Source organism: Platichthys flesus, chromosome 11 (assembly GCF_949316205.1).
Source record: "Platichthys flesus chromosome 11, fPlaFle2.1, whole genome shotgun sequence".
Taxonomy (NCBI): domain Eukaryota; kingdom Metazoa; phylum Chordata; class Actinopteri; order Pleuronectiformes; family Pleuronectidae; genus Platichthys; species Platichthys flesus.
This window is the reverse complement of record NC_084955.1, coordinates 25,749,284-25,762,888: the sequence shown is the minus strand read 5'-3', so window position 1 is coordinate 25,762,888 and position 13,605 is coordinate 25,749,284. Positions and strand designations below refer to the sequence as shown.

At 44.3% G+C, this 13,605-nt stretch overlaps 1 protein-coding gene and 2 long non-coding RNA genes across 3 annotated transcripts; 2 read left to right on the top strand and 1 right to left on the bottom strand.

The window, feature by feature from the left end:
- Nucleotides 1-3,679: 3,679 nt before the first annotated feature.
- LOC133965604 (trace amine-associated receptor 8b) lies at nucleotides 3,680-4,733 on the top strand. The gene has a single exon (XM_062400247.1). The coding sequence runs from the start codon at nucleotides 3,680-3,682 to the stop codon at nucleotides 4,688-4,690; it is 1,011 nt and encodes a 336-aa protein (XP_062256231.1). The 3' UTR covers nucleotides 4,691-4,733.
- A 51-nt stretch (nucleotides 4,734-4,784) lies between these two features.
- LOC133965536 (uncharacterized) lies at nucleotides 4,785-8,114 on the top strand. Its single transcript, XR_009923874.1, has 5 exons — nucleotides 4,785-5,443; nucleotides 5,859-6,041; nucleotides 6,661-6,747; nucleotides 7,456-7,603; nucleotides 7,839-8,114. It is a non-coding gene; the product is annotated as an uncharacterized LOC133965536 (long non-coding RNA).
- A 1,384-nt stretch (nucleotides 8,115-9,498) lies between these two features.
- LOC133965542 (uncharacterized) lies at nucleotides 9,499-12,831 on the bottom strand. The gene is made up of 5 exons (XR_009923875.1): nucleotides 12,170-12,831; nucleotides 11,572-11,754; nucleotides 10,866-10,952; nucleotides 10,010-10,157; nucleotides 9,499-9,774 (listed from the first exon to the last, which is right to left on the bottom strand). It is a non-coding gene; the product is annotated as an uncharacterized LOC133965542 (long non-coding RNA).
- Between the last annotated feature and the right edge of the window lie 774 nt (nucleotides 12,832-13,605).

The window sequence follows — 13,605 nt, the reverse complement described above, 5'->3', positions numbered from 1 at the left end:
GACTCGATTGAAAGTGCAGATGCAACAATGAGTGTTATCACTTTCCTTAAAATTGCAAAAAAAATCGATCCATTTCTCATAAAGTGTAGCATTGTTTGGATTACTGTATTTTCTCATGAAATACCCCCCCCCACTGACCATCAGAGCCCAACTGGTCACTCCAGGATTCTGATGCTGCTGTGAAGTGTCCACAGACTTCAGCAACGTGTTATCTTCTCCTGTTTGAATTCAGCTCGTGATCCTCGTGTCCACAGTGAAAAGAACATTTCTCCGTCTAAACCCTTGTTATATAAATTCAAACTGCAGCTGTCGAGTCTCATCTTGTTCTTAAAGCTGCAGCTGAGGAAGCTCCTCCCACAAACCTCCTCCCCTCCGCCCCTCCCTCCACCCGCTCGGACACGCAAGACCAAACTGAGATGACATCACCGCAAACTCGAACGTGACCCAGAGCCGTGAAGCTCCAATCTGTCGCCTGAAATCCACGGCATCAGCCCCCAGTCCAACTTCATCGGCCCAGCTGGGGGGATGAGGAAGTTTTGAGGAGGGGGGGAGGGGGGCAGTGCTTGTCTTTCCCTGTATACAACGAGCACGTCACAGTCAGAGCGAATTAAGCCAACACTCGTTGGTGGCGTGCCGGCTGGATTGGACGCCTTTGCCTTGCTGGCTGCTGTGTCATCCTCCCCCTGCTCTCCTCCCCCACCCCACAGTAATGATCTCCATCTCTCTGTATACTGTATAACCCCCCCCCCCCCCGAGCTTCCTCTCCTCAGTTGCCGCTCTGTGCAGAGATGCAGCTCGTCCTGTCCATCTGCAGACTCATCGCTCTCAGGCCTTTTCCAGAACATAGATTTAATCTACATACATTTTATTTGTATAGCGCCAAATCACAACATACATTATCTTCTCACTCTGATCATTTCTGTAAGTTTCCCTGTAAGGTTTTTGTCGCCTATAGATTATTTTGTGAAGTCGACATTAATCAGGTTCGTTAATCTTCTTCATTTCATCAACACCAGACATACTACAGGATGTAAATGATCACTGGATCCAGACTTCAGACAGAAACTGCTTCCAGCACCAAAGGTCAAAGGCCAATCAGCAGGACCAGCTTCGACAACAGCTCATCAAGTGAAACGTTGTGTTCAGAATATTCTATCATGGATATTTTGTGACTGATGTAACATTGACATTTCTACAAGTTTTGTTTTTACGCACATTTTCAATTTAACACACAAAGACGAGGGGGGTGAAAGAGACGATCTGAACTGAACCAGAAGAGATGAAGAAGATCCCACTGCGACAAGGAACCGCATCTGAATTCAATTGTGTTTGAACTGAAGCTGCTGATTGTAAATTAATTCTGTTCAAAGTTATATTCTTATTCTCAACATACGACACATCCCTAAAAGCCTTTGACCGAAGCAGCTGACCCGGCAGATTCAAGGTCCAGAGACAAACTCCTCACCCTGGGATCTGAAGCGCTGGAGTGAGGACCCCTGCAGTGACCTCTGGATTAAAGATTACCCACCACACACACACACACCACACAGACACACCCCCACACACACACACACACACACACACACACACACACACACAGAGAGCGTGAGAGAGGAAATCACAGGATTATGTTTTTGTTTCCTGAATTTGACTTTTTTCCTGTTAGTTTTTCACTGAATAATAAATGATGATTCAAAGTGAGCTGCTGAAACCCGACTCAGCAGGAAGAGGAATCAAAACGCTGACGACCAATCAGACTCCTTCTAGCTGAAAGGCTTGAGGACATCTCAAACGCACGACAGAATCAAAATGAGAAAAAAACAAATACAGTTTTTGGTGAAAAAGGCTTAATGTGCTGGAAACAACGTCACGTCCGGCCTCTGAAGCTCCACCTTCACCTGAGAGATGTTCAGTGATGAACGTGGTGAAGTTGACTGAAGCTCCAGTGTGTCTCACAGAGGAGTTCAAACAGAACATGTGTCCAACCAGGAACTAACGAGTGGAGCAAAAGGGAAAAGCCTGAAAATAACCAGCATCAATATATATTTTAAAATAAGCAAATATAATTTGAGAGGCGGTGGTCTAGTGGCAGAAACTTGGACTATGGGCAGAGAAGGTCTCTGGTTCGTCTCTGGTTCGACTCCACGGAGAGACAACAAAAGACGAACCTGGATTGATCTGTCCAAAAATCCAAGAGTCTCCCTACCCTGTCAAGTGCCCCTGAGCAAGGCACCTTACTCCCCCAACATCTGCTCCCCGAGCGCCGTACATGGTCGCTCACTGCTCTGTGTGTCCTGCACCAGATGGGTCAAAAGCAGAGGTTACATTTCCCTACCTGCATGAGTGTGTCTGTGCATGTGTTTGGGATGAATAAATGGATCTTAATCTTAATCTGATTTTAAGTACAGATACATGAAGTAACGGAGGAAATGTACTTAGTTACATCCCAGCACTGGCTTTAGGCGGAGTGTGTGTGTGTGTGTAGGGGGGGGGGGTGCTTCTCTGTCATCATCGTCGTCCTCAGCCAATGGACGGAGCCGCGGAGGAGACTCTCACGCACGGGTCCACGGATCCATCCTCCTGCGCGTCGGGGATCCGGTGCGTCCTCCTGGTTCCGGACGTCTTCTCCTCTCGTCCCCCTTCGGGAGGGTTTGAGCTGCTCCTCCTGCGGAGTCATGTCGGACCCCCCCTGCCGCTGCGCGTAACTGCGCGCAATTTCAACCCGGAGTGGAGTTTAGTGCGCGTCCCTTTCTGATCTGAGCGCGTGAGCGCGTGAGTCAACATCTGCAGGAATAAACTGAGAGAATCTAAACAGATGCTCAACATCTTCCTCCAGAAGGAGCTGGTGTCCTCCTGTGAAAGGTGAGTGGACGTGGCCGCAGCATGAAGACGCACGGACTCGTGCGCGCGGGGCAGTTCAGTGGATTTAGTCTTATTGAGGGGATGTGGTTTCTGCGTCAGTGGCTGTGCAGGGAGGCTGCGGGATGTGGGAAACCAAACCAGTCCTGACAGGGTTCAGCCCAGAGCAGCGTCCTGACCCAGGGACATGAAGACATCCAGAGACAGACAGCAGGACACTGACTGTCGCCTGGTTCTGTCTGTCTCTGGATGTTTGAAACAAGTTAAAAGAAAGATGAACAGAAGCTGCAGATTAAAGGATCAAAGAGTTTGTTTACTATTACAGCTGTTGACCGATTATGACATCATCCATCTCCTGTCACTCCAGGAGGGAGGAGTGTCCATCATCCATCCATCATCCATCCATTCTCCACCATCCATCATCCATCATCCATCTCCTGTCACTCCAGGAGGGAGGAGTGTCCATCCTCCATCCTCCATCCTCCATCCTCCATCCTCCATCCTCCATCCTCCATCCTCCATCATCCATCCTCCATCCTCCATCCTCCATCCTCCATCCTCCTCCATCATCCATCCTCCATCCTCCATCCTCCATCCTCCATCCTCCATCCTCCTCCATCATCCATCCTCCATCCACCATCCTCCATCATCCTCCATCATCCTCCATCATTCATCACATGTCATCCACCCCTCCATCCCTCTGAATAGAGTTGTTTTGGTCTGTGGTTATGGGTCAGGTGGTCTGTGACTCACACTCTTGTGTTTGTGTTGCAGGTCATGAAGTGATTGTTGTCTCTGTGGTTGAGAGCAGGCACCGGTCATGTTGGACCGAACCGACCCGGCACACTGCACCGTGTGCTGCTGCACGCTGGCCAACAAAGTCCTCATGGTGCTCTTCATGGTGCTGCTGGTCTTCGCCATCTTGTTTGGAAACTTGTTGACTCTGGCTGTGGTGGTGGGGACCAAGCACGTCCACACGCCACAGGGGTACCTGAAGGCGTCCCTCGCCGTGGCGGATCTGGCGGTGGGGATCTTCGTGGTGCCGCTGTCTGTCTACGCCGAGGTCTACCTCATGGTGACGGACTCTGCACCAGAGTGGACCTCACACAACTCGCAGGTGGTGAGTTTCCACCCGTGCAACGTTATCGGGCCCATCTTTGCCGGCTGCACCTTGGTCTCCATATCGACCATCTTCCTGCTGACGGTGGAGCGGAGCATCGCGGTGTTGATGCCGCTGCACAAGGACTCCGTGATCACTCGTAGGAGAACCACCACCCTCATCGTCCTCTCTTGGGCGGGGAGCTTCTTCTTGGCCGTGTGTCCGATGCTCTTCAGCAGCGAGATCGCTCTGGAGTACAACTCCTGCAGCCGCATGTGCAACTTCGCACTGGGGGTCGTGGGCGAGTTCCCCAGCCAGGCCTGGAACATCCTCCTGCTGTTCCCAGCGTTTGACTTCACCCTCCTCTGCGGCACCGTGGTGATAAACATCGTGTCTCTGTCCAGCATCCGGCAGCACTCCAAACGCAGGAAACACCTGGCTGGGTCGGAGGGCCAGAGGAAAACCAATCCCACCTTCTCTGACATCAAGGCAGCGAAGACCATCGGGACTCTAACGGTGGCCTTTACAGCGTCGTTCACCCCCATCGCCGTCTTCGTGGTGGGAAACGTTTTGGGGAACAAATGGTGCAACTTCTCCTTTTTCGCCTTCTGGATTCTGGCCTCCAACAGCTGCTGGAATGTCATTATTTACAGTGTGATGGATCAGAAGTTCAGGCTCCGTGCTCACAAGCTCCTCGAGCTCTTCCAGAGACAGAACCCAACCAAGACCTGAAGAAACCAGAGAAGGTCCGGGACAGACGCTCAGAGGAGAACCTGAGCAGAACTGCATCAGAGACGAGAGAAGCTTGTGTTGCAACCCAGTCTCATCAGAAAACGTTCAGTGGCAACGTTGGTCCACTTGGAACGACGTTACCATCTCACAATCTGGCCTCTCAGAGTGTGAGATGGTAACATTTTGTCAGCCCATTGTTTTGCATTGGCGTGTTCTCACGTCACGTGACTCACAAGCTCCCGTCTGCGGAGAGGAAAACATGGCGGATATTCCTTGTTCTCTCAGATAAAAATATAGTTTTGTAACTTAGTTTGGGCATAAAAATACATTCTGACACCATTTCTAGCGAGAAATGTGCTCTTTGCTTCCACAGTCTTCAGCCAGTTCGTGCTTATGATAAATATTTTAATAGTTATCGCGAATGTTTTTATCGTTGCTATGAGGGTTGCTATGACGCTGCCATGCCAGCACGGCGCAGCGTGCTGTTAAAATCACCGTCCCTGCGTGGTGTCCCTCAGTGATCGTGAATGTTATTCACGTTATATAATATTAATATTTGAGGCTAGATTACACCTCTAATGCGAAGGATCCTGCGAGACCGTTCATCCCGAAGGGGGACCGACTGCGCCACGGACGGACCAGGCGAGCGGAACTGACGTGTGGCTTTTAGTAAACATCCGGTTCTTTAACTCGGGGCTGCGTAGTAACCACCGAGCGCTGGGAAGACAAACGATGTCATCTTCCTTCTGTCAGGTGAGTAGTTTATTGTTTTTAAAGATCGTTACGATCTAGGTTTACAGTCCGAGTGCTGAGACAGCGGTTGCGGAGTCCGTTGATACACACAATGCTAATCTTCAGCTAATACGCCATTGTTAGCCACATGCTACGGCCCACCGTAGCCTGTGCTACCTGGGAGGTGAATACATGGTTGTTGAAACCAGTTCAAGACGCTTAGCTCATCATTGAGGGACGCTACAATATAAATATAAACATGAATTTGATATATGAATGCTTTAGATTAATAAGGAGTGTATTTCTCTACCATTACTCCAAAATATCAGATCAATTTGGTTTAATGTATAGTATGCAATATGACAATAATGTTTCCATGTTATGGAGTTGCAATTCATTTTATAAAACAATTCCTATGTTCTGTTTTTTAATCAAGGACGATCCAAGTGAAGGTACAGGAGTTTCATTAACGTCAATAACTTGGACCGAACACTTTGTTTTGCTTGATGAAGAGCAGGAAGGGCAGCCTGGAGAGAAAGAGAAGCCGGGTTGAGCCCACTACCATCATCCACGTACCACGAGGAAGATGCGGGAGAGAAATGATCCTACCATTAAAGAGGTACTTTTAAGTTACATACCAGAAACACCATTTTATATAATATGCCAAATATACATTTTTATAAAATCCCCAAAGTACGCTTGCTGACATACAAGTTAATATCACACTGAAAGAATTTTGATCAATCATGCTTCCCTGCTGTGATTGTTTAACTGGGAAAACAACTTTTTCCACAGGAAGGCAAGTCAATTTAAGGAATACATGTTCAAAGTTTTCCTCTGTTATGTATAATGATGACCCCCATCAAACATAATGTTAGCAATCTTTACACCTTTTAATTTATTCTGATTATTTCTGTCTACATGTGTGAATTTGCCTTCATTAGTTTCAGAAAAGAGCGATGATGTATCGGTCACGGGGCGGCAGCACGAGACTCCGCAAACTAGTCTGTAAGCAAAGTAGACAAAGGCATCAAGGTTGCGGCCTGCCATCATTGTTATTTTGCTTAAGGGACTGAATATGTATCATGTAGAAATATTAGCATTTCCCTTATATCTACCAAAACTGCTTGTTTCACAGACTGCAGTTTTGTTTTGGTCCGATGTGGTGTGCAAATACAACCGTATCGGCAATGGGTTGTGGGGCATTAACATTTGTAACTCTAATTTTGTTTTGACAGACTGTGAAAAGAGCGTTGCGAACATCACCAATCTACAGGAAGACACAGTCCAGTAATGGGTGTCAGAAGTTCAGTAGTGAATGACAGGTACTGTGGAAAATGTGTGTCATCGTTGTACAATGTCCTTTGACTCTGTTTACACAAGGTTAACACAAAAAGGTTTGATCGTAAACTGATATTGGTATGAATTCATGTTATTCTCCTCTTCACAAGAAACAAACAATCCAAATTACCTGCAGAACGCCCTTGATGGACGCTTCAGATGCATCGTCAGACTTGCGAGACAGCAAGATGCCAACTTTAATGGCAATTTATTTGTGTAACATTCTGTGACCAAATGTATAGATAACTTTTTGTAGATTGTAAAAAAAGATAACCCATTTATTAAAAAAAAACTACACTAGAATTACCGCACTGCGTTGTATGACTCCGCTAATCATCGCAGTGTCCGTCTACATATTTCTACATATTTTCTCTCGTATAAATGACACTGTGTCTCTTGACAACTGAAACCATAAGATGAGGTCACTGTGGCCTTGACCTTTTGACTTTAACACAAATACACAGTTAGACAATCCGAAAACATACAGTTATGCCAAGATATCTTTGGTTTCACATACTAGATGGCATAAGCAGAGACATCAACTCAGGGAAAATATTTCTGTAGAAAAGAAAGCCCTGTACATGTGAATGTATACATCAATCATGCTTCCCTGGAAGCATACGTGTGTATGTATACATACACACGTACAAACGCACTATTGAGACGTTTTGTTTTTTATCATATATTCTCAGGAAGGACTGATGCATGTACTGAGACGGGACGTGAGGGCCTACTCTGCGTGCTCAGAGTTCAAGCCCAGCAGGGTGCAGCGGGCCTGACATATTCCGGAACAGCAGCACAGTCTTTGGATGACTCCTCTGAAGATGAAAACATGGCGAGGTACTTCTCCACTGATGAAGAACTGTGAGGGCTGTGATTAGCTACACTCTCTTGCTACAAGGCTACTCTTGCTACTCCCTGGCAGCCTTAGGAAGGCATTAGCTTGCTGTTGGGTAGCTGTTAGCTTCAGCATTTTCAGATTTAGCGGCCAGTCTGACGTTTATGTTTAAAAAAAAAAAATCGGAGGAAACCATCTTCATAATTTAACACTATGGTTTGTTTGTGTGTCCTTCAGTTCTTCTCAAGAGAAGCAGTACAGGTGTGCCTCAGCTCCACGGTCCCTCCTGCAGCCTCCGCTCCTGATGCTAACCTCATGTCTCCATCACACCAAGCAGCAGACCTGGAGTGACAGACCTTTCTCCAGAGCTGCTCCCTCCCTCTGAAACCCCCCTCTCCAAAACACTATTTGTGGCGTTTTTAAAGTCTTATTTGCATGAGAATTGTTGATCATAACATTTCCAGCAGATGCCTTAATGTAATGTTTTTGAACAATAAATGACATTTATCATAACATATTGGTATTTCCTTGCACTTCTACACCATGATATTGTCAGATAACATTACATTAAAGCAGTGAATGCTCTGCTTTAAGCAACATAAACACACAATGATTCAATGGATCTGAAGTAGAATGGGCACATAACATTCTGTAGAGAATGCCTCAGTAATTGAAGTCAGAAAATAAATTTCTTTATCTGAGGTTCCAGTCATTTATAGTCACAGGAAAGCACACAGGTCTGGTTGTCTAGGGACAACCCATATCATATTGTTTAAGATGTGTAACATCAAGTTTGTGTATCAGTGCAAAATACATACCGTCATTAGTCAAGAGTTCACTCTTGTTTACACAAAATTTAGGTGACCCAGATGTTTCACAATGCATCTGATAAGGTCTTATGAGAAACATTCTTAACATTAAAGAAATGAACACAGAGGATAACAATATATGTTTGACTCAAATCAGTAGCTGGTAATCAGCAGCCTGACTTATTCAAACACATTAATACTACAATGAATGAGGCAGGGGTTATCTATCAGAAATCAACTATATCGTCACATTAGGTTTCTCTTGAGCTCATTGAAATGACCTTCACATTCAACTCACTGTCACCTGAACCATACTGTTGTTTCTGTATCTACAGTGACTTTTAGGAAAACATGTATAAAGCAATGTATAAACAATAATACATCTTATTTATATAGAGCTTTTCAAGAAGTGCAAGTACTTCACTGAGGGACAGCTCATACAAACAATATATATGTCATAAATCCATGTGATGGGACAGCCTCACACTTGAATGTAAACCAATTGTAAAACACATTTGCTTATACTGGAGATCTTTTAAATGAATGTCCCAGAAATGATTTCTGATAGATAACCCCTGCCTCATTCATTGTAGTATTAATGTGTTTGAATAAGTCAGGCTGCTGATTACCAGCTACTGATTTGAGTCAAACATATATTGTTATCCTCTGTGTTCATTTCTTTAATGTTAAGAATGTTTCTCATAAGACCTTATCAGATGCATTGTGAAACATCTGGGTCACCTAAATTTTGTGTAAACAAGAGTGAACTCTTGACTAATGACGGTATGTATTTTGCACTGATACACAAACTTGATGTTACACATCTTAAACAATATGATATGGGTTGTCCCTAGACAACCAGACCTGTGTGCTTTCCTGTGACTATAAATGACTGGAACCTCAGATAAAGAAATTTATTTTCTGACTTCAATTACTGAGGCATTCTCTACAGAATGTTATGTGCCCATTCTACTTCAGATCCATTGAATCATTGTGTGTTTATGTTGCTTAAAGCAGAGCATTCACTGCTTTAATGTAATGTTATCTGACAATATCATGGTGTAGAAGTGCAAGGAAATACCAATATGTTATGATAAATGTCATTTATTGTTCAAAAACATTACATTAAGGCATCTGCTGGAAATGTTATGATCAACAATTCTCATGCAAATAAGACTTTAAAAACGCCACAAATAGTGTTTTGGAGAGGGGGGTTTCAGAGGGAGGGAGCAGCTCTGGAGAAAGGTCTGTCACTCCAGGTCTGCTGCTTGGTGTGATGGAGACATGAGGTTAGCATCAGGAGCGGAGGCTGCAGGAGGGACCGTGGAGCTGAGGCACACCTGTACTGCTTCTCTTGAGAAGAACTGAAGGACACACAAACAAACCATAGTGTTAAATTATGAAGATGGTTTCCTCCGATTTTTTTTTTTTAAACATAAACGTCAGACTGGCCGCTAAATCTGAAAATGCTGAAGCTAACAGCTACCCAACAGCAAGCTAATGCCTTCCTAAGGCTGCCAGGGAGTAGCAAGAGTAGCCTTGTAGCAAGAGAGTGTAGCTAATCACAGCCCTCACAGTTCTTCATCAGTGGAGAAGTACCTCGCCATGTTTTCATCTTCAGAGGAGTCATCCAAAGACTGTGCTGCTGTTCCGGAATATGTCAGGCCCGCTGCACCCTGCTGGGCTTGAACTCTGAGCACGCAGAGTAGGCCCTCACGTCCCGTCTCAGTACATGCATCAGTCCTTCCTGAGAATATATGATAAAAAACAAAACGTCTCAATAGTGCGTTTGTACGTGTGTATGTATACATACACACGTATGCTTCCAGGGAAGCATGATTGATGTATACATTCACATGTACAGGGCTTTCTTTTCTACAGAAATATTTTCCCTGAGTTGATGTCTCTGCTTATGCCATCTAGTATGTGAAACCAAAGATATCTTGGCATAACTGTATGTTTTCGGATTGTCTAACTGTGTATTTGTGTTAAAGTCAAAAGGTCAAGGCCACAGTGACCTCATCTTATGGTTTCAGTTGTCAAGAGACACAGTGTCATTTATACGAGAGAAAATATGTAGAAATATGTAGACGGACACTGCGATGATTAGCGGAGTCATACAACGCAGTGCGGTAATTCTAGTGTAGTTTTTTTTTAATAAATGGGTTATCTTTTTTTACAATCTACAAAAAGTTATCTATACATTTGGTCACAGAATGTTACACAAATAAATTGCCATTAAAGTTTGCATCTTGCTGTCTCGCAAGTCTGACGATGCATCTGAAGCGTCCATCAAGGGCGTTCTGCAGGTAATTTGGATTGTTTGTTTCTTGTGAAGAGGAGAATAACATGAATTCATACCAATATCAGTTTACGATCAAACCTTTTTGTGTTAACCTTGTGTAAACAGAGTCAAAGGACATTGTACAACGATGACACACATTTTCCACAGTACCTGTCATTCACTACTGAACTTCTGACACCCATTACTGGACTGTGTCTTCCTGTAGATTGGTGATGTTCGCAACGCTCTTTTCACAGTCTGTCAAAACAAAATTAGAGTTACAAATGTTAATGCCCCACAACCCATTGCCGATACGGTTGTATTTGCACACCACATCGGACCAAAACAAAACTGCAGTCTGTGAAACAAGCAGTTTTGGTAGATATAAGGGAAATGCTAATATTTCTACATGATACATATTCAGTCCCTTAAGCAAAATAACAATGATGGCAGGCCGCAACCTTGATGCCTTTGTCTACTTTGCTTACAGACTAGTTTGCGGAGTCTCGTGCTGCCGCCCCGTGACCGATACATCATCGCTCTTTTCTGAAACTAATGAAGGCAAATTCACACATGTAGACAGAAATAATCAGAATAAATTAAAAGGTGTAAAGATTGCTAACATTATGTTTGATGGGGGTCATCATTATACATAACAGAGGAAAACTTTGAACATGTATTCCTTAAATTGACTTGCCTTCCTGTGGAAAAAGTTGTTTTCCCAGTTAAACAATCACAGCAGGGAAGCATGATTGATCAAAATTCTTTCAGTGTGATATTAACTTGTATGTCAGCAAGCGTACTTTGGGGATTTTATAAAAATGTATATTTGGCATATTATATAAAATGGTGTTTCTGGTATGTAACTTAAAAGTACCTCTTTAATGGTAGGATCATTTCTCTCCCGCATCTTCCTCGTGGTACGTGGATGATGGTAGTGGGCTCAACCCGGCTTCTCTTTCTCTCCAGGCTGCCCTTCCTGCTCTTCATCAAGCAAAACAAAGTGTTCGGTCCAAGTTATTGACGTTAATGAAACTCCTGTACCTTCACTTGGATCGTCCTTGATTAAAAAACAGAACATAGGAATTGTTTTATAAAATGAATTGCAACTCCATAACATGGAAACATTATTGTCATATTGCATACTATACATTAAACCAAATTGATCTGATATTTTGGAGTAATGGTAGAGAAATACACTCCTTATTAATCTAAAGCATTCATATATCAAATTCATGTTTATATTTATATTGTAGCGTCCCTCAATGATGAGCTAAGCGTCTTGAACTGGTTTCAACAACCATGTATTCACCTCCCAGGTAGCACAGGCTACGGTGGGCCGTAGCATGTGGCTAACAATGGCGTATTAGCTGAAGATTAGCATTGTGTGTATCAACGGACTCCGCAACCGCTGTCTCAGCACTCGGACTGTAAACCTAGATCGTAACGATCTTTAAAAACAATAAACTACTCACCTGACAGAAGGAAGATGACATCGTTTGTCTTCCCAGCGCTCGGTGGTTACTACGCAGCCCCGAGTTAAAGAACCGGATGTTTACTAAAAGCCACACGTCAGTTCCGCTCGCCTGGTCCGTCCGTGGCGCAGTCGGTCCCCCTTCGGGATGAACGGTCTCGCAGGATCCTTCGCATTAGAGGTGTAATCTAGCCTCAAATATTAATATTATATAACGTGAATAACATTCACGATCACTGAGGGACACCACGCAGGGACGGTGATTTTAACAGCACGCTGCGCCGTGCTGGCATGGCAGCGTCATAGCAACCCTCATAGCAACGATAAAAACATTCGCGATAACTATTAAAATATTTATCATAAGCACGAACTGGCTGAAGACTGTGGAAGCAAAGAGCACATTTCTCGCTAGAAATGGTGTCAGAATGTATTTTTATGCCCAAACTAAGTTACAAAACTATATTTTTATCTGAGAGAACAAGGAATATCCGCCATGTTTTCCTCTCCGCAGACGGGAGCTTGTGAGTCACGTGACGTGAGAACACGCCAATGCAAAACAATGGGCTGACAAAATGTTACCATCTCACACTCTGAGAGGCCAGATTGTGAGATGGTAACGTCGTTCCAAGTGGACCAACGTTGCCACTGAACGTTTTCTGATGAGACTGGGTTGTGTCTTCAGATCTCTGCTCCTTTTCTTACATCATAAAAAAGCATGAACAGTTTGAACATCACGATGTGAAGTGTCCTTCATTGTGTTGTTGTGTGTGACGCTGCAGTTCCACATCCTGACGTGTGACGAGGGACAGACTTTGAGGACTGACGTCAACCGGAGACAGTTACGGTGAAACATCAGGAATCCTGAAGGAGCCGCGTCACACAGAATCCATCAAGGACAAATGACTACTGGATAAAAGCAAGAAGAGGAGAACAATCACTGAGGGAGTGAGGAGCCTTGGAGAGGAACAAGGGACGATTCTGAGGAGAAGGAGAAGAGGAGGCTGAGAGATGAAGAGTAAAAAATACCTGCTGGACTCTTCAGGTGTGAACACGTGTCGTTCACGGTTTCCCACACAAACTGAACATGTGACATGTTTCTGATTTAAACAAGCGTCACAGAACAACATGTTATACTCCTAGCCTCTTGGCCGTGGAGTGTGGTTATTATGTGGAAGTGTTAAGATAATTAAGAGTAATAGAGTGAGGAGACGCCACAGCAGAACCGGTTTGTCAGTTCAGTGAAACCCTCAGGGGAACGTTTCAGACTCCAATTAAAGCTGAAAGCTGCTTATCACCCAGAAGCTGACAAACCTGGAGAACTGAGCTGAAAATGGATAATAAGCTTAAATCAGTCAGTGAAGAGAAAACGGCAGCAAAGTCTCCAACTTCTCTCTGGACAAACAAACCTGTTGTGGGTTGGTGACTTTATACTGATGA

Excerpts from the sequence above, each read along its gene's own strand:
- LOC133965604 (XM_062400247.1), top strand. The coding sequence starts at position 3,680 with ATGTTGGACCGAACCGACCCGGCACACTGCACCGTGTGCTGCTGCACG.